Here is a 17,414-nt window from a genome sequence, read left to right as displayed (position 1 = left end):
CTCCCTTAGCACCCAAAGCAGAACTGCTGCCCAAGAGGGGCAGAGCAAGGTGGGTCTGGGGAGCCCAGAACTCAGTCCCAAAACCTGGGCTCCCCAGAGCCAACTTGCTCTGCAATGAGAGGTATGAAAGCACCCAACGCACACTTTGCATTTTGTTGTTCCTCTGTTGAACTGTACAAAGAGCAATAAAAACATCCTCCAATCAGGCTTTGGCAAAAACACCACCAGCAAAAAGAAAAACAAATCAAACATTGGAAGGTGCAAACCCAAAGTGCAGCTATGGCCGATAGCAGCACCTCCCATATATATCTATATATATATCTATGTATATGTACTTGTAGACTCTCCGTTGTGTACAGCTATGTACAGACAGATGCATTGGCAAGTTGCAATCCAAGGACAGTGCGTGAGTGAGATGAAGGCAGGTGTGGGGCTGGCTGTGAGCTCACAGCTTGAGTTGGCCCCAAAAACCGCTCTCAATGGAGCAGCGAAGCGATGCAGCTGTGCGTGTGGGTGCAGGCAGCGGGCTGAGCCCGGGGGGTGCATGGGGCAGAGCAGGGCACGTCCTGGCTGCAGCAGGACAAGGGACAGCAGGGCACGGTGCAGCAGGGGATGCAATGCTTGCTGCCTCTGCTGGCACCGCTCTCCTGCAAGGTCTTGGATGCACAGGACAAGGGTTTGCCCACAGGCTCCGGGAGCTGCAAGCAGGGCAGGAGCTGGACTGTGGGGTTTGGGGGTGGCACCGCGGGGCCCCACGGGCTGGCAGTGCGTGGCCGTGGCAGTACAAGTTGTGCAGGGCCCCTGAGGAGCCGGGAGGGGCAGTGCTGGGTCCTGGGCTCAGGGTGGTGGCTGTGCCCGCTCCATTCCGGCACACGCTGCTCCTTCTCCCCGCCGCTGCGGTTTGGCACATCAGCAGAACACTTTCCATTACATTCCATCTCCCCGGGAAGTAAACACACACTGAGTAATCAGCCCAGCGCCTTCGGATGAGGTGCTCAGGCTCAAATACAGCCCAAGAAGGGCACGTCCATGACACACCGGGAGCCACAAGCCCCTCACCATGGCACCCCAGCACAAGGACGGGCAGAATCAGGGATGGGACGGGGACATCGGTGCTCTCCCCTCCTCCCCCACCCCGTCCCCAGCACCTGTGCCCCACGGAGCGGGGATGAGCCGGACCCAGCCCGGCTGTGGGGCAGGAGCCAGCCCCCCCGGACCCCCCCCGGCAGCTGCGGGGCTGCTCCTCCCTGCGCCCTGCTCCGGGCGGGTTGGCGGTGCGGGTGGCAGGAGGGACACTGTGGGCAGACAGCAATCCTGGCTGTGGGAAGCACACGGACGGGACACGCTGTACAGTGAGGGGGAAGCAGGCTGTGTTACTTGGTGCCCTCCTCCGGGTTGCCTTCACCGTCCGTCTTTCCTTCCTCCTCCGTCTTCTGGTCATCCGTGTTCAGCCTCTGCTGCTTTTTCCGGCGCACGCACTTCACCACCATCAGCACCAGGATGACCACGGCCAGGAAGCCGCCCACGGAGGCACCCACGATGACGGCCACCATTGAATCACGTTTTGGAGGCTCTGGGGACACGGGGCAGGGTCAGCCCTTGGCACCCAGCACCCGAGGGTGATGCTGGGCACAAGGATGGGGCTGCACTGACCTTCGGTGAGCACCTTCAGGCTGATGCTGGCGTGGCCCCGCTGCCGGTCCGGGGGGTTGAGGACGTAGCAGTTGTAGGTGCCCTCATCTTCCAGCTGCACGTTGTTGAGGGTGAAGGACACGTCGTTCTTGGTGGGGTTCCCAGTGAACTCCACTCGGTTCCCAAAGCGTTCCAGCTGCTTGTTCATGATCTTCATCCGGAACTGCAGGAACTGCGCAGTGGGGAGAGGTGTTGGGGTACCCCGAGCCCTCATCCCCCCCAACCAAGCCCCATCCCTCACCATGCTCACCCCATTCAAGGATATGGCCCAGGGCACCTCATACAGCCCAGGGTCCCCAGCAGCCCCCAGGCACTCACCAGCTCCTCGGAGCAGTTTGTGCATGCCTGGTACGTCCAGTTGAGGGAGAACTGCTTGTTCTCCACCTTGTAGCAGGAGTTGAAGGTGCAGGAGAGCTTTACAGAGCTGCCGTTCATGGCGTTGATGATGGGGGGGGCCATCACCTCCATTCCCAGCCCTGTGGGCACTGAGATGAGAACATGGATGTGTTAAAGGGGCACAGATTCCCACCCATACCCACCTCCCACTCTGGTGCCCTTCAGCCCTTCTGCATGTTGTGGCTTTGGGGGACACGGGGACACCCCCAGATCTGGGCAGAAAGCACTGTTGCAATGGCTGAGATCCCCCTTTGCCATGCTGGCCTGATGGCTCCCAGCACCAAATTCTGCTGACTCCAAGCAATCCCTGCTCCTTGCTGCTTAACCAAGAGCTTTGCTGCTGCAGAATCGATCCTGCTATGCAAAAGGGTGGATGCAGCATCAGCGTGCAGGGCTCAGCACCACGGCCGCAGGGAGGGAAATTTATGGCTGTGCTCATCAGATTCTGTTCCAGGCAGGACGCATTACGGCAGCACACGATGGGAGCTGCCAGGGACAGACCTGGAAGGCTGCAGATGCTCCCCCACAGCCTGTGGGGGTCAGGCAAAGCTCCTCCACCTGGGAGAGAAGGGTCAAGAGCTCAGTTTCTCCCCTGGGAGGACGAAGCCAATCCCTGCACTCCTGGCACAGAAACTGGGTCAGCACCCAGTGCAGCTGACACTGCTCACCTGGTGCATGGGCGCACAATTCCACCCCTCTCCTGCAGCTCCCCAGATCTCCAGCTGTCCCCAGCAGCACCCACCACTCAGCACCCACCCACAGTTTGCATAGGAGGGCACAGGGCAGGGATGGGCTGCAAAGGGGCCGTGGCACCCCAAGGGGGGGCAATAATGGCACTGACACCTTCTGCCTTACAGATCCTCAAGCCCCAGGTCTGGCTGCAAGATGGGACCTGGTGCCATTCCCAAACCTTGAAACAGTGTGTGCCTGGGGCTGTCCCAGCCTTATTGCCCCAGCCACAATGTGGTCACATCCAAGCAATCCTGGCACAGAGGAGATCTGGGTGTCTGTTTGTCCCAGGAGCCCCCACACAGCCTGAACCCCCCCAGCCCCGTGCTGTGTCCCAGGCTCTCAGCCTGCATTTGGCTTTGTGCTGCACCCCCAGTGCTCTGCAGAGGGCTGGGTGCCAGCAGGAGCTCTGCACAGACACTAGGCACTGCAGGACCACGTTGCAGACATGGGGCCCTCATGGGAAGCTCACACATGCCCCAGGAGTGCTGACATGCATGTGCCCCAGATGTGGCCCTTTCCAGTGATAAGAGATGAGATCAGTGGCAAAATAAACCCCTGGGACTGACCATCCAGGCTGTGCCCTTTAGTGCTCCGTGAGCCCAAATGCTGTCACACAACACCCTGCTCCCCAGGGCTCGGCAGGTGAAATTACACATCGGCTCTGAAGAAGATCTCGCTGAGCTTTTATCTTCCATTTGATGGCCTCCCTCCTAAAGCCAAGGCAGCCCCCCAGCAGCTCCAGGCCAGGGAGAGCAGCACCTTGCAGAGGTGATGGATGCATCCCTGCTTCCCAATCGATACAGCCCCAAACCTGCTGACACACGCTCCTGGCTGCAGGGCAGAGCAGAGATGCAGAGCGCAGCCCCCTCCCTCCCAACCCCCTGCACATGCCCCGCTGCTACCCTGACCCCAAAGCACAGCACAAAGCACCCACAGCCCACCAGCATCCCTGCCGCAGCCCTGCAGGGCATGCAACCAGCCATGTGCACAGCAAACCCCAGCAAGCACGGTGATGCTGCAGCGTCCCCCCACCCTGCCCACAAGCAGGTCACCCTGGCTGCTGATTTCAGCATCAAGGCACCTCCACCCCATCCCTGCAGCACAGCATCTCAATGCTGCTCCACGCCCAGAGGGGCTTCTCAGGGCCCAGATCTGGGGAGGGGGCTTCTTCCCACCTGGGTGCTGTCCCATGCAAAGGGTTGGGGTGGCACTTACCCAGCGAGAGCAGCAGGCTGAGGGCAGAGAGGCACAGGGCAGGCTGAGGGAGCCAGGCATCCGGGCTCATAGTGAAGGAGCTGGGTGTGTGGAGAGGGCTTGGTGTTGGTGTGGGTTGTGGTGGTTTGCCTTTTTTCGAACGCCCGGGTTATTTGCAGGTGACATATAACATTAGAGCTGCTTTATTTCTACAGCCCAATATGGCCGGTGGAGCGGTGCTGGGCTGAAAAAATCGGTAAATGCTATGGTTGGTGGATTACAGCAAAGCGAGTGGGAGGGCAGAAAAAATTTCCCCTGAACAGAAGCTGAGGATCCTGGCACATCGCTGCTCCGTGCTGCGGGGTATGGGGTGGGCTGTGGCAGCACAGCTTTGCTCCTCTCAATGGGAGCAAACATCCCCCCAAAGCACCACTTTCAACACTGCTGAGGTTCCCTCTCAGCAAGCAAGCAGTGCTCAGGGCTCCCATAGAAAGCACAGTGCCCAGGGAAGTGCCCTGCAGCACAGACCTGGTCATTGAGCTCCATCAGCCTCTGCAACCCCCATGTGAGACCACACCATGTGGCACCTTCTGGGAGCACAGAAACCCTCCCCTGGAAGCAGAATGCAAAGGTTCTGCCTGACCTGGAGGGAGCTAAAGGTGCCCCAGGTCAGCACACAGGGGCATAAGAACTCCAGCCCTGGATCCACGGTGCAAGGAGAGCACGTGGAGATCACGGAGTCGGTGACAGCATCCACAGACACCCTGTCATCCTTGTGTGGTGCAGTTTGCTGAGGCAGCATCAAAGAGGAGGAAGGTGAGGGATGCCCTGGAGGCAGAGCACAACTGCATAGAGGGTCCTGGGGAGGGATGGATGGGGCACAATGGGTAAGCAGGGCTGGGTCTGCTTTACTGGGATGGGTCCCACCTTGTTGCAAGGCAGCAGTGGCCGTAGGCAAACCCAGCACCCCAAAAAGGGCTCCGGGTACTGAGATCCCACAGCTTCTCCTCACCCACGAAAAACAGAGTAGGGTGGCAACGTGAAACCAAGGAGTGCAGCCCGGAGCAGCCTGTGCTGCAGTCTCCCATCCAGCAGAGCCGAGGAGGTGGTCCCCAGCTCCCAGCTCTGCACCTGGAGGTGTCAAACATCTATATTTAGGGGTAGGATGGCAGCCAGCACATCGCAAGGCGGCAGCCCTGGAGGAGGAGCGGCTGGCATCGCTGTCCCGCCCACCCAGAGCAACGAGTCCCGGGGCTGCGGGCAGGGGTGGTCACTCAGCGTGGGTAGGACACACGTGGGAGCAGCACACGTGAGAGACCCTGCTCTGCTCCAGCCCTGCAGCCAAGGGACCCCGTTTGTGGCCCATTTTGATGGAGGGTTTTGGCACACTCTGATTTCATACAGTTAATCAGGAGGTAAAAGGAAGCCAGGAAAGGGGAAGGCTCCCCGGGCTCGCTGAGTTTATTAACTGCAGAAGATACCAGTGCACAGCTGCCCCTCCACCCCCAACCCCAAACCCTCCCCTGTTGTCGAAGCCCAGCCAGGCTCTCCTCATCATTTCCAGTCCTGGAGCAGCACCGACCTCAATCAGTGCTGGAAAGTAGGGACTGCCCTCTGTGTCCCTCTCTGGGGACCAGGGAGAAGGGATCCAGAGAGGACACTCCCCAGGTCACCCTGCAGATGCTGGGCAAGCCATGTCCCAGCAGCAGTTCAGGATGGAGACAACAGTGCAGGGCTGACAGCAGTATAACAGTGACCAGCCAAAGGAGCAAAGAAGTCTTGCGTGCAGCTGCTGGTTAAGGGGTTTACAGCCCCAGCGTGGCTATTTTCCCCTCTCTGGGACACGAGGAAGTTCCTCCTGGGGTTGGCTGTAGGGCTGCTCACTGTGCCCACTGTCCCGTCTGCCTTCTGCCATCCACTCTGCTGGGATCACCCCCCTGGCCAGCTCCACGTAGATGCCATTCTCATGGAGGGTGGAGGGGTGCTGCAAGGAACCGGGGATGGAGTGAGTCCCTCTGTGAGCACTGGGGCCATCGGGCATCACCAGCCTGGAGGGGTGCAGTGTAAGGGGTCCCACAGCCCTGGAGCTGCTCCCTCCTCACCATGGTGATGTAGGTCTCCTCAGCTCTCCTCTTCTTCCCTGCATCCTGATCAGCCTTAGGCACCACAGCTTCAGGAATCGAGGAGTAGTGCCCTTCCTATGGGGAGGATAGCAGGACACTTGGAACCAAGCAGCAAACAGGTGGGTGGTGAGGGCCAGTGCAACAGCCATGGCACCTTGTGCTCAGCCAGCCTGCCAGCCCCAGGAGCTCCCACCTTGGCTTTGTCCTTGCTGCCGTCATTTCTGGCTCTCTCCAGGGCAGTGGTAGCTGCAGACCTTGAAGGAAAGCAACAGAGGTGTTACCTCCAGCGGGAAGCATCACCTGCTCCCCCCACCCCTGAATCCCACTCCTGAGACCCTTCAGATGCACCTTGGCGGCCGCCAGGTGACGGTGCCCACCGAGGCGCTGGGGGAGCCCACCACCTCCCTTGACCCAGAGGGGTGCAGCCATAGAGGCAGCGAGGAGCCCAGCAGCTTTGGGAGGAGAAGGCAGAGTGACACTAGAGGGCAGCAGGAGCAGCGCTGAGCGCTTCCCGCATCTGCATCCTGCTTGGAGCGGGTCTATGGGGGGATGCTCGGAGGTGCTTTGCTCAGCCCAGTAAACCCGAAGCAAAAGTTGGTACCTCTTCCTCAGGTTGAGTCCTGCCAGAAAAGCCAGAACCACGGCCACAGCGCTGCAGCACACGGTCACAGCCCAAACTCCAGTACGGCCCAGGACTTGGGCACTTTCTGCTCCTCTATCTGTAGAGAGACACCAAGGCAGGGCTGGAACCCACCACAGGGACACCAGCACTGCTGCAGAACTGTGCTGGTAGGTACGGGAACCCCTTTGTGAGGGTCAGATGGGGTGACAAGCTGGGGCTCACACCTCTCTGTATCTCAGGGCTGACGTGTAGAATCGTGTGGTTCTTGAAGATGCTGCCGTGCTGAAACAGGCGGATCTCACACGTGTACCTGCCACTGTCATTCACCTGCACATCCTGCAGCTGGATGGAGCCATCCCAGCACGAGACATCTCCCTGCCACCGCACCCGGCCTTGGAAACGGCCCACAGGGACACTGGAGTTGCTGTAGTAATAAAATACCATCTCCTCCTGTCCGGGCACAGAGCAGCTGGTGAGTGGAGCCCAGCAAGCAGGGCATTGCAGCCTCTCCCCACACACACACATACACACATACACACGATGCTCACCATGCACAGAGCCCAGCTTGCTCCATCCTGCACTTGTGCCCCTGGAAAGCTCCACTGAATGCCACAGCGTGGGGCACACAGCTGGGGAGCTCTCCTTCTGCAGTGCTCCAAGAGCAGCGGGGCTGCCTCCCTCTCCCTCCCATTGCCCACTTTGGGTTCTGACCCACCTTCTGTTTGCCAGCCCTTGGCACACGCAGCCAGTCCACTTTGGTCACCGTCCAGCCCGTGGCCTCTGGATCTTGGAAGAGGCAGCGCAGAAGGACAGAGTCCCCAGTGCTAGCATGGAGCCAGGGCTCTGTGAACACCCATCCAGCCAAGCTGCTGCTCCTCCCTGCCAGGCACAAGGATAGCAGGATGAGGATGGCTGAGCGCAGCCTGCCTGTCCCCATAGATGTCTCCTCTCTGGATGAGCCTAAAGGCGCTGAGCAGTCCGGGAAGCAGTGGGGAGGCCCTGCAGACAAAGCCTCTCCCTGAGCCCTGCTTTCCGCAATCCGGGGATGCAAGGCAGCACATCCTCCTGGGTGCCAGACACCGAGGGCTGCTGCATTCACTGAACGAGCCGCATGGAAGTAGAGTGGGGAAGACACCTTTGGATTCAGTGCTCAGCCCTCTGCGTCTCAGGGCTGAAGGCTGCAGCTCCTGCACCGTGGCTCGTGTGAGTCACGGGCTGGGAGAACCAGTGGCACTCATCTGCAGCAGGCCAGAGGCAACTCAGCCCCTGTGCATCAGTCTCGGTTCCTCCTTTCACAACCTGCCCATCTGGCTTCCTGGCTGCTTGCTCACAGGCTCCTGGCTGAGCTTGGACGTGTCCAACCACATAACCACCTCTATGGGTTTCTGGAGAAGTGGAGCAGCACAGAGCAAAGCCAAAACAAACGGGGACACAGCACACAGGGCAGGGCAGAAAACAGCCCCGGGGTTTTCTCAAGAGAAAGCCTCCATCTTCTGTAATCTATAGGGTCAAAATGGTGAAGAGAGACACCTGCTTGGCTGAAAGGCAGCGCAGAGCAGAGCCATGGGAAGCAGCACAGCAGGGAAGCACTGCCAACTGCAAGGAACAGAGAGAAGCATCAACAGATCCTAACCAGGAGAACAGAGCCCAGCGCTGCATATGAGGGCCGGGTGAGCTGATTCAGAGGGAGCTGCTTGGGCAGGGACATTTTTCCCAGCATTAGAGCTGCCCTGCTCAGCCCTTCCACAACCACCAAGGGCTGGGCCCTGGCAAGGCACCAAGCACTCATCTGATGCCCTGTAAGTAATGAATGCAAAATGCTACAGCTTCCCAAACAGGTTTCTTTTGGGCTTGACCAGCTTGTGGAGGCAAACATGAAGAGTATGTCAGTTGTGGAGACCAAGGAGGCCAGTTGCCTTAAGCGGAGCCAAAAATCAATAGCTTGGAAGGCTTACCCTGTGTTTAGATGTGGTAAAGCTTCTCTACATCTTCCAAAGCCTTGGAGCCTGGTACAGTAAGTACAGGCCTCCAACAGGATGCTGTGACAATTCCAAGCCTATGCGTGTGCAGGAAGGGAACAAGCAGCTCACAGATGCCAGAGGAGTTACTGGCACGCTCAACACTCCCAGCCTTGCGTGCCTGCAAGCCTCTGAGTGGTCCTTACAGCAGAAAAGAGGAAGCAAAGGGTCTTAGGCAAAAGCAAGGATAAAGCCACTAGAATGATTTACAGCTTACCCAGTAACATCAGCACCAGAGCCAGGCACAGCAGCACCTTCATCTTCTCTCCAGGAGAGCAGCAGAGGTGGCACATGCAGCACACCAAGTGCTTGCAGCTGCACCCCAAGGCCTGCAGAAGGCTCCAGTCCTTCAGGGAGGAATGTGATCTGGATGTTCGGCTTCTCAAAGTTAGTCCTACCCCAGCTGGGAGCCTACAACTCAGTGAAGCACAGCTGTCACACGTGTCTGATTTGAGACAGCTCTGAGCCCTGGGAAGGAAGAGTGAAAGATGGGGGGTAGGGCTCAGCATGAACATCTTTGCATTTCCCCTTAACCAAAGCATCTTTCCGGTGGTTTGGGGGGTCGACTCCTTACCACCAGAATTGAGACATTCACAAATAGTCACTGCTTAAAAAACAATGGGGTGGTTTTTCTCCTGTAGAAGTTTGGATACAGATCCTAAAATCATATTATCCTAGAGATAACCTCCTTGCTTCAGAACACCATGCACATTGAAAGCTTGTGACGGAGTCTTTTGGGTCTGCTCAGACAGCGCTGAGTCTGGTCACTGCACTGATTGACCAACTGCACATCACTGAATACAGCTGATGCCTCCTTTCCCCAAAGCATAGACATGCCACAGCCCAAAGAAGAACTGACTGTCATTGGCAGGGATGTGCTCACACACAGATCACAGGAGGCAAGCAGTACCAACTACCAGCAGTCATTTTTCAATACAGGCATTTATTTTCCTGCAGCAGTAAAAGCAACAAGAAATGAATCATAGCTGAAGTCTCATTAGCTTCTCTCATTTTTCCTCCGCTGTGAAAATCAGAGGCCCTCTGGATTAGCTTCAGCAAAGCCTGGAATAGATAAAGGAACCAGAGATACACCGCAAGCAGCAGCCCAAAGAGAGGCGGGGAATATCTGACATTGTGTCTATGCTGTCATCTCGTTCCATCCAACACCACAGAGCAGCAATCCACAGCTGTGGGGTCTATTCTAGACTGTAAAGCAGTTCTAAAGGCTTTTCATCCAGAGCACGGCCTCACTGCCTGATGCAAAACCACTCTGCTTTTCCCTGCCCTCCCATCCCATCAGCAAAATCCTGACAATGGCAGCAAACCTTCAGTGACTCTCTCAAATCTACCTCTCAAAAACCTAAATCTGTTTGGGGGATGGGTTTGTGGAGGTGGAGGGGGGAGCTGTGGTTTGGGTACGTTCTCCTTTGCATGTCTGCTATGACAATCTGCAGCGCAAACTCACGCTCGTGCGTGCATGACCTATAAACAGCAAAATTCACACTCGGCTCCAAAGATGCGTCGGTGCAGCACATCTCAGCTCAGCAGGCCAAAGCATCCTGCTGCCTCACCTTGTTTTAATTCAGCTGTGCTGTCTGAAGCCCTCAAACACAGCTGGAGCTGCACCTTCTCAGGGCCACCCTCATCCCAGAGTGAAAACAGGACCTATAGCTTATTGAAGGCTCTCATCATCACACAGAAGCCTGCACAGCAGAGTACCAGCTTGCAGAACTCCAGAATCCCCCTTGCTGAGGCTCTGGTCCTTAATTTACCACCAAGTTCTTCCTGCACTTCTTAACCTACTTCTGAAAACATTTTCTGGTCCCACCTCGGGATCCATCTCTGCAGGGTCTCCTGTCACAGCGTGTGTCAGCAAGTGCTGAAGGCAGCACCCACTCAGCCAGGCTGTTACATCTCACAATGCTGACACACCCAGCCCCTCTCAAAGCCTCCTAGAAGAATTTTCTTCAATCCATATGGAAAAGGCAAGAAAAAAAATACGTGGATACCACATTGCCTTCACACCTCCCCGCTTTTGCACATAGGAATCTTTATTTCAAGTACTTCTATGTTTCGGTAATTTCCATTTCACAAAGGCAAAAAAAAAAAACCCAAACATTAAAATAAGGATTCATAGCAAACATATAAACACTCACCCAGCATGGTTTGGGGCAGCTGACTTTTTTATCTTGCACGTAGAGCTCTTCAGTGACTGATTTGGAGCCTCTGAATTAATCACACTAAATCTTCCTGAGGTTGTGCATGCGAGATGTTTAGAACACAGCAGCTCTTTGTTTCGGGTCTCTTACTTAAGGTTGGGTTTGGTGACCACTCTTTGCTTCTAAGAGGAAGTTGTAAGAGGAAGATGGAGGGTACTGACAAGTCAGAAGGGACCTGTTATACAGACAGGCAAGAAGAATTACAGATGGAAAGGCAGCTTCAAAAGCCACTCTAGATAAGAGATATGGCCAAGCCCTACAGCTCTTGTTTACAGCTCTCAAGCTCCACAGCAGCCTGATCCATTAGTCATTATGTAAGATTTAGCCCTGTTACACTGTTTGCAAAGCATTCACAGCTGAAAAGTGAACATTCTGTGGAGAAACAAAAGTTATTAATTTCCATAAAGAAGAGTGATGCATTCTAACTGAAAGTGGAACAACAAAGCCACTTCCTCCGAGCTGCAAATCCCAACATCCTTTCTCAGGATCGTTTTTTGTTGGTAGAAACACTGAGCCATCACAGAGCACCATCTTTACTGATGTTACTTTGCTGTAGATGAGAGGAAAGAAAATAGTCTGGAGATACAGATCTATAGCTGACTTGCATTGTAGTCAGAACTCCTACACAGCTCTGATTAATGGCCATCACCAGGTTTCTGATGGGAGTCTGGGTTCCCAGCATCACAATTCCTTTCAGCAAGCAACAAGTTAGGATGGCAGCTTTATGAATCCAATACATTTACCTACACAAAGCCAAATAAAGATATCCACAGCTTAGAATGAAGCATTGCAATTTATTGGTAACAGTGCAAAGTAGACAGTAAACATATCCCACATACATGAAAGGAGACCATTCAACCAATGCCATATACCAAAATAAAGCAGAAAACAGCAGCTCTTCAACTATTAGAGAAGAATTCCACTGCTCCCTGTAATCCATTATTGAACAAGGCTGGCAAGAAGGTGCTCTCAATCTTACAGGACAGCAATGACATGTTTCAATGCTTCCCAGAAATTAACTGCTTCCCTGAAAGAGAGGAGGAACACGATTGTTCTGAACACAGAAAGTCCCTTTGGACAAGGCTTTGAGTCAGTGGTTGAGGTAGATGGGGTTGTGTTTCCCCAGACATAGAGTCCCCATTTGCATTTCTGATTTATAAAATAAGCTGTATATGAATTGTGCTTAGTGTAAGTAAAAGATGAGCCCAGTGATGCAGTTGTTGGACAAATAAGAATCAAAGTAAGGTAACACTGCTGTGCAGTTGAATCAGAGAACAGTGGGAATAAAATGATGATCCTGTAATTAAGTGGCAGCTCAAGCAAGGAAACAATTAAAAAACAGTAGGTTCTCTTTGCTTTGAGACAAAGGATGCCATGTAACAACTTAATCAGACTGCTCTAAGTCCTTAGCAAGTACATTGCTCAAAAACTGAGATGAATATGTTGTCAGTGCCCAATGATGATTGTCTTAGAGAGATCGTGTCACTCTGGAGTACTCTGTTCTTCAGGCAAGTGGAGTTCAAGGGCACAAGAAAGGAGGGATATCATCAACCATAAAGGAAACGTTAGAAAGTAAGCTAAGAAAGGAGCATTGTCAGACTGCTGGTAGGAAAAAACCTGTACAGCTGCAGGCACTGAGGCTCCTGTAGGCACTGAAGTAGTGAGGTTTTGGAGTTTCATTTTTTTCCACTCCCTCAAAAAACTTAAAGGGATTTCAAAAATCATTACATTGTGCTTAGAAGTGAACTATCTAATCAGCATCGTTGTTCCAGTATACCAAGATGAGAGCAGCTCTTTCAATCCACGCTGTTAAGCAGCAGCCTTTGTACTTGTCTAGTCATGATTCTCAGCATTTTAAGTTTGTTCTTTATCCATATGTTTGATCCTTCATCAGTATGGGTCTTCCTCATCTGTGTCCTAAGCAGGGGGGAATGGAGAGAGACATTAAGACTGTACCAAGACATTAGTTAGATAAAAAAATTGAGTTTGTTGGGTTTCAAACAAGAGCCTAAACACTTTCCAAGCTGCTGGTGTGATTGAACAAGTCTCAGAGCTTGTAGCTGTACAAACACTGACAGCTAAATCTGTTGGACTGCCATAGACACAGGTGAATTGCCACTGCTCCATTAACACATGAAATGCATTTTAAATTAAGCAGCAGATTAAACTTAAGCAAAAGAAAAACTTAAGCACAGAAAGACGTCACCTCAAAAGACATCCCAGCCCCCTACAGTGGGGATCCAGAGCAGCACAGACCGCTGTGTAACTCAGCTATGACCAGCCACATACTTTCAGATCCCCATCTATCTTTCCAACCACAGCAATCGCTCCTTGACATCTTCACAACCCAGCTCTGCTGCCCTCATATGTGGAAAACAGCAAGGAGTAAAAGCACAGCCAAATGAGACTGAAGTCTCTAAAGTTGAGAAATTATGTTCTTGCACCTCCTCTCAGTACTGATAATGAGAAAATAAAATGGTAAAGACATCAACTTTCACTTACCATACAGTTCAGACACCAGGTTTTGAGTCTCCCCATGCAGCTGTCTGTATGTTCAGACCTGGAAAGCAGCAAGCACAGGATGAGGCTGGCCTTTCCACCAAACACAAACTATATCTCTTCTATTATTGACCATGATTTCTACTCCTATTAAAATGAATTTCAAGGCTTTCCATCATCTCTTTGACTTCATAGCAAGCCCAAAAAGAATACAAAGTGTCGGGTTTCTTATTTCAAAAGGTAGCTACTGCATTTAACAAGAGCTGCCATTCAGGTGAAACAATTTTACAATAATCAGTGTTGTATTAAAAGACAGTACTACAAATGAGCACAGAGTGAGTTCTCTGCAAAAACAGGTACAATTCCAGCAGCTGCAGGGCTGCTCTAGTGTTTGGTGTGGTACTGTAGTAAAAACACTCCCAGCACAGAGTCCTCTCCAATTCAGAAGGGAATCCAGCCTTAAGGAGCTGTTCAACACTTGGCAGCTCTGGGTTGGGCCATCACTGGAGAAACCAGTTAGCATTATGTAACCAAACATAGACTGAATAACTACAAAACTAAGCCCACATCAGCAAAATATTTTGCCGATTTAAGCTGAAATAAGTTTAACTAGGGAAGTGAAAGACTAGGTTAGACACCCTAGACTGCTTCACTTCCATGGCCTCATTCTGCAGCCAGGAAAAGGGATGTAAAGCGTGAAGATAAGTAACAATAATTTAGCTCACGGCCTAAATTATGCTCATTCAGTTACTTAAATGCAGATGTTGAAAGCTATGCAATGAAGAACACTAGAAAAACAATGGCTGGTATCTACAAGCTAAGGAAGAACAAGCTTTAGTTTCCAGACAGAACTTACTCAGATTCTTCAACAGAGGATTTCTTGTAGCCAGTTTTTTTCTTCTCTTTTATCACTCCAGATTTCCTTCCCATCCTCACCAACATCAGAACAACCACAACAGTGGAAGGGATAAATACTACAATGGATAGCAGCGTCACTGAAGTCAGTTGGAAAGAAAAGCCTGCAGGATAGACAAAGAACAGCCCCATGGTAACCATTTAAATACGGCTTTCTTAAAGCTCTGTGAAAAATATGCATCCAGGACAGACTGATATCCTTCTTACATACAGCACAGGGCTGTCAGTTTTGAAACAGCTTGTTGCTGAATCTGTAAGACTCTTAGCACACATCCAGCACAGTAGGATGCTTCATGTGCATAAAACTACACAGGCAGGTCATGATGTAACTTCATCAGCCCATCTCAGCTACACATTTGGGGCAGTTCTCACATGTAAGGCAGATGATGAAATTAAGAATGACTAAAAAATCAGTGTGTGGTGTGACTATTTTTGGACCAGAATTTCCCCAAAATCTAACTTACTGCAATGTTTGAAGACTGGTATTCCTGAACAAAAGCCCATTTTCAATTTCTGTTACCACCAGTGCTTTTCCCATCTCTTCCTCTCCCCAGCAAATTCAGTGGTTCTCAGTGTGTTTCACAATGAAAGAGCAGCAGCTGAGGTAGCTCTTGCTGAAAATATTACAGGGAATTCTAGGGAACAACTTCAAATACAATGCCCAGATTGTTAAGGTTCAGAGCCACAATGCAGCTGTATCGCATAGGTGAGAGAATGTTAAAATAAAGGCTTACCCCTCTCAGTAACAATCAGCACAGTCTGAGGAATGTTATGGTACACATCTGGAGGGTTCTTCACACTGCAGATGAACGTCCCATTGTCACTCACAGTCGGGCTTTGGATAGCAATGGAAGCATCACCCTTAGCAGCATCCCCAACCCAGGATATCCTGTCTTTGAACTTTCCCACTGATGGTGGGTATGCGACAGACTGATAGTGAAAAATCTGAAAGGAGGGAAAGGCAATAATTGCTCTAGTAAAACAGTCTACTAAGAAAACAAAGCCAAGCACTTCTTGGATTGTAAACAAAGAAATATGCATTAACAAGTCAGAAAGAATAACACTTATACAGGAGAGATCTCCAAGTCCCCATTTGTTAGTTATGAATCAGCTGCATTTCACTACCTCTCCAAAGCTTCTATCTACCAGCCCTGGCATTCATGTGTCACCATCACCCTTCTAACCAGGCTGTTCTCTTCCACAGATATACAGCCAAGAAGTAGAGCACCTTCCTTCTCTCATGCAAGATAGCATCATAGTTCTTAAAATGCTTCCTGTGCACTTACTAATCTATCTGTAAAGACTTGCAGACTTTATTTCATACAGGCAGCATCCTTTTATTCCAGATAGGAGAACATTATAAAGAGTTCAAGTTCTTCAGGAAGCATTAATCACTGATTAACTGTAAAGATAGACATTTTCAGTTTCTGCCTTGAATGAGACTTCCAGCAGGTGCTCGGATTTGTGTATTTATATATAGATTTCAAAGGGCTACCACAGAGATAAAGCAGCAACCCGTGAACCTCAGAGACAGTCTGAAGATAGTGATGATGCCTATCTTTGTAAACATTTTAACTACTCTTATATCAGGAGTAGATCCGGTCACCAAATTAGCAGGACACATTTGTTTCCAATCAAGCTCCCAACTGAATGTTTTACAGTCATTCTAAGTACAGCAGTAGGGTACAATTTAGCTCTTATGTCAGAATCCAAAGGTTTATTTAATCATTTCTACATTATTATGCATTTAAATAAACTATTTCTTGCTCAAAGGACACACGAGCAATTTCAGATGGAGGAGACAACAAGGACAATCCCAACCTTTAAAGCAACAAAGAAGCACAGCAAGGCAAACAGAAAAATACCACCAGACTTTCAATGTGCATGGGGACCTGGCCAACATCCAGCTGGAAAAGAATCCCTGCTCCACTTACCGTCTCCATACGACCACCAGTAAGGGGCCGGTAAGTCCAGTCTATCGTCAGACTCTCGGTGATGGGAAAACTGGATTTGAATGAGCATTTCAGCACTACTTGTTCACCCACATAACCTCGCACCTCAGGACTGGTTTTAATATCCAGAGAAAGAGCACCACAGACACCTGATGGAAGAAGCCCAAAAGATAAGGATTATGTGATTATTTGTGAGGCGTGGAAGCAGTGATGCCCCAAATATACCGATGTATGTGCAGTATAAAGATGGAAGCTCAGCAACGACTACCAGCACCATAAGGAAATGTAAAGAAAGACAGATTGTACTCCTAACCTATACACTCTATGGGACTGCACCCTATCCCAAGAAGTGTTTAGCCTGGAAAAGCCTGCAGATACTTATAAATGGAGGTAGGAGAGGTTTTAGAGACAAGAAACTCCACCAGCAAACCCAGGGGAATTACAGTGTGCTAAACTTATACTGCTTCCAGGTGGTTCTGATCCTTTGCACCAAAGTGATGGAGCTGGTAACAGGATTCAGAGTCACACCACACTGGCAAATACCCTTCACTTGTTATTTTCAGGGTGCCACACAATTCCTGCTCCATTCCCTTACTGCAGTGTTCCAGCCAAGGGGGAAACCTGCCTTAACAACCCAAGTGAGTTGGGAGGGGACTTGTATATCAGCCAGTTCTAACCACCTGCTGGGGGCTGGATGCCCCCCACCAGCTCAGGCTGCCCAGGGCCCCATCCCACCTGGCCTTAAATGCCTGTAGAGATGGGGCACCTACAGCTCTCTAAGCAGTAGTGCCAGCGCCCCACCAACCCCTAAGGAAAGAGCTTCCTCCTAACATCTAGCCTAACCCGCAGCCCCCCACCTTATAGCTTAAAGCCCTTCCCCCTCGTCCTATCGTCCCGTCCCCCCCTCCCGTTAATTACCGAGCAGGAGCAGAGCCCCCCGGGGAAGGAGAAATCCGACGTTGCCGATCCGCACCGTCCCACCGCCGTCCCTCATCCCGGCCGCGCCGGCTCCGCTCAGGAGCGCAACATGGCGGCACACCTGCGGGAAGAAC

General features: G+C 51.9%; 3 protein-coding genes across 3 annotated transcripts; all 3 read right to left on the bottom strand.

Moving 5' to 3' along the window:
• Positions 1–144: 144 nt before the first annotated feature.
• On the bottom strand, positions 145–4,269 carry SCN2B (sodium voltage-gated channel beta subunit 2). Its single transcript, XM_015883882.3, has 4 exons — positions 4,036–4,269; positions 2,011–2,177; positions 1,654–1,864; positions 145–1,573 (listed from the first exon to the last, which is right to left on the bottom strand). The coding sequence occupies exons 1-4, from the start codon at positions 4,103–4,105 to the stop codon at positions 1,374–1,376; spliced, it is 648 nt and encodes a 215-aa protein (XP_015739368.1). The 5' UTR covers positions 4,106–4,269; the 3' UTR covers positions 145–1,373.
• Positions 4,270–5,422: 1,153 nt separating this feature from the next.
• JAML (junction adhesion molecule like) lies at positions 5,423–11,180 on the bottom strand. The gene is made up of 8 exons (XM_032449107.2): positions 10,934–11,180; positions 8,995–9,245; positions 7,475–7,638; positions 6,984–7,209; positions 6,739–6,856; positions 6,331–6,391; positions 6,117–6,212; positions 5,423–5,998 (listed from the first exon to the last, which is right to left on the bottom strand). The coding sequence occupies exons 2-8, from the start codon at positions 9,068–9,070 to the stop codon at positions 5,837–5,839; spliced, it is 903 nt and encodes a 300-aa protein (XP_032304998.2). The 5' UTR covers positions 9,071–9,245; positions 10,934–11,180; the 3' UTR covers positions 5,423–5,836.
• Positions 11,181–11,770: 590 nt separating this feature from the next.
• On the bottom strand, positions 11,771–17,408 carry MPZL3 (myelin protein zero like 3). The gene is made up of 6 exons (XM_085525974.1): positions 17,281–17,408; positions 16,345–16,511; positions 15,145–15,355; positions 14,352–14,514; positions 13,499–13,556; positions 11,771–12,913 (listed from the first exon to the last, which is right to left on the bottom strand). Exons 1-6 carry the CDS (start codon positions 17,354–17,356, stop codon positions 12,887–12,889), a joined length of 702 nt encoding a protein of 233 aa, XP_085382100.1. The 5' UTR covers positions 17,357–17,408; the 3' UTR covers positions 11,771–12,886.
• Between the last annotated feature and the right edge of the window lie 6 nt (positions 17,409–17,414).

This window comes from Coturnix japonica, chromosome 34 (genome assembly GCF_054131305.1).
Source record: "Coturnix japonica strain WE chromosome 34, WE-NBRP24, whole genome shotgun sequence".
Taxonomy (NCBI): Eukaryota; Metazoa; Chordata; class Aves; order Galliformes; family Phasianidae; genus Coturnix; species Coturnix japonica.
Note: the sequence above shows the minus strand (reverse complement) of the source record. Positions and strands in the feature narration are given on the sequence as shown.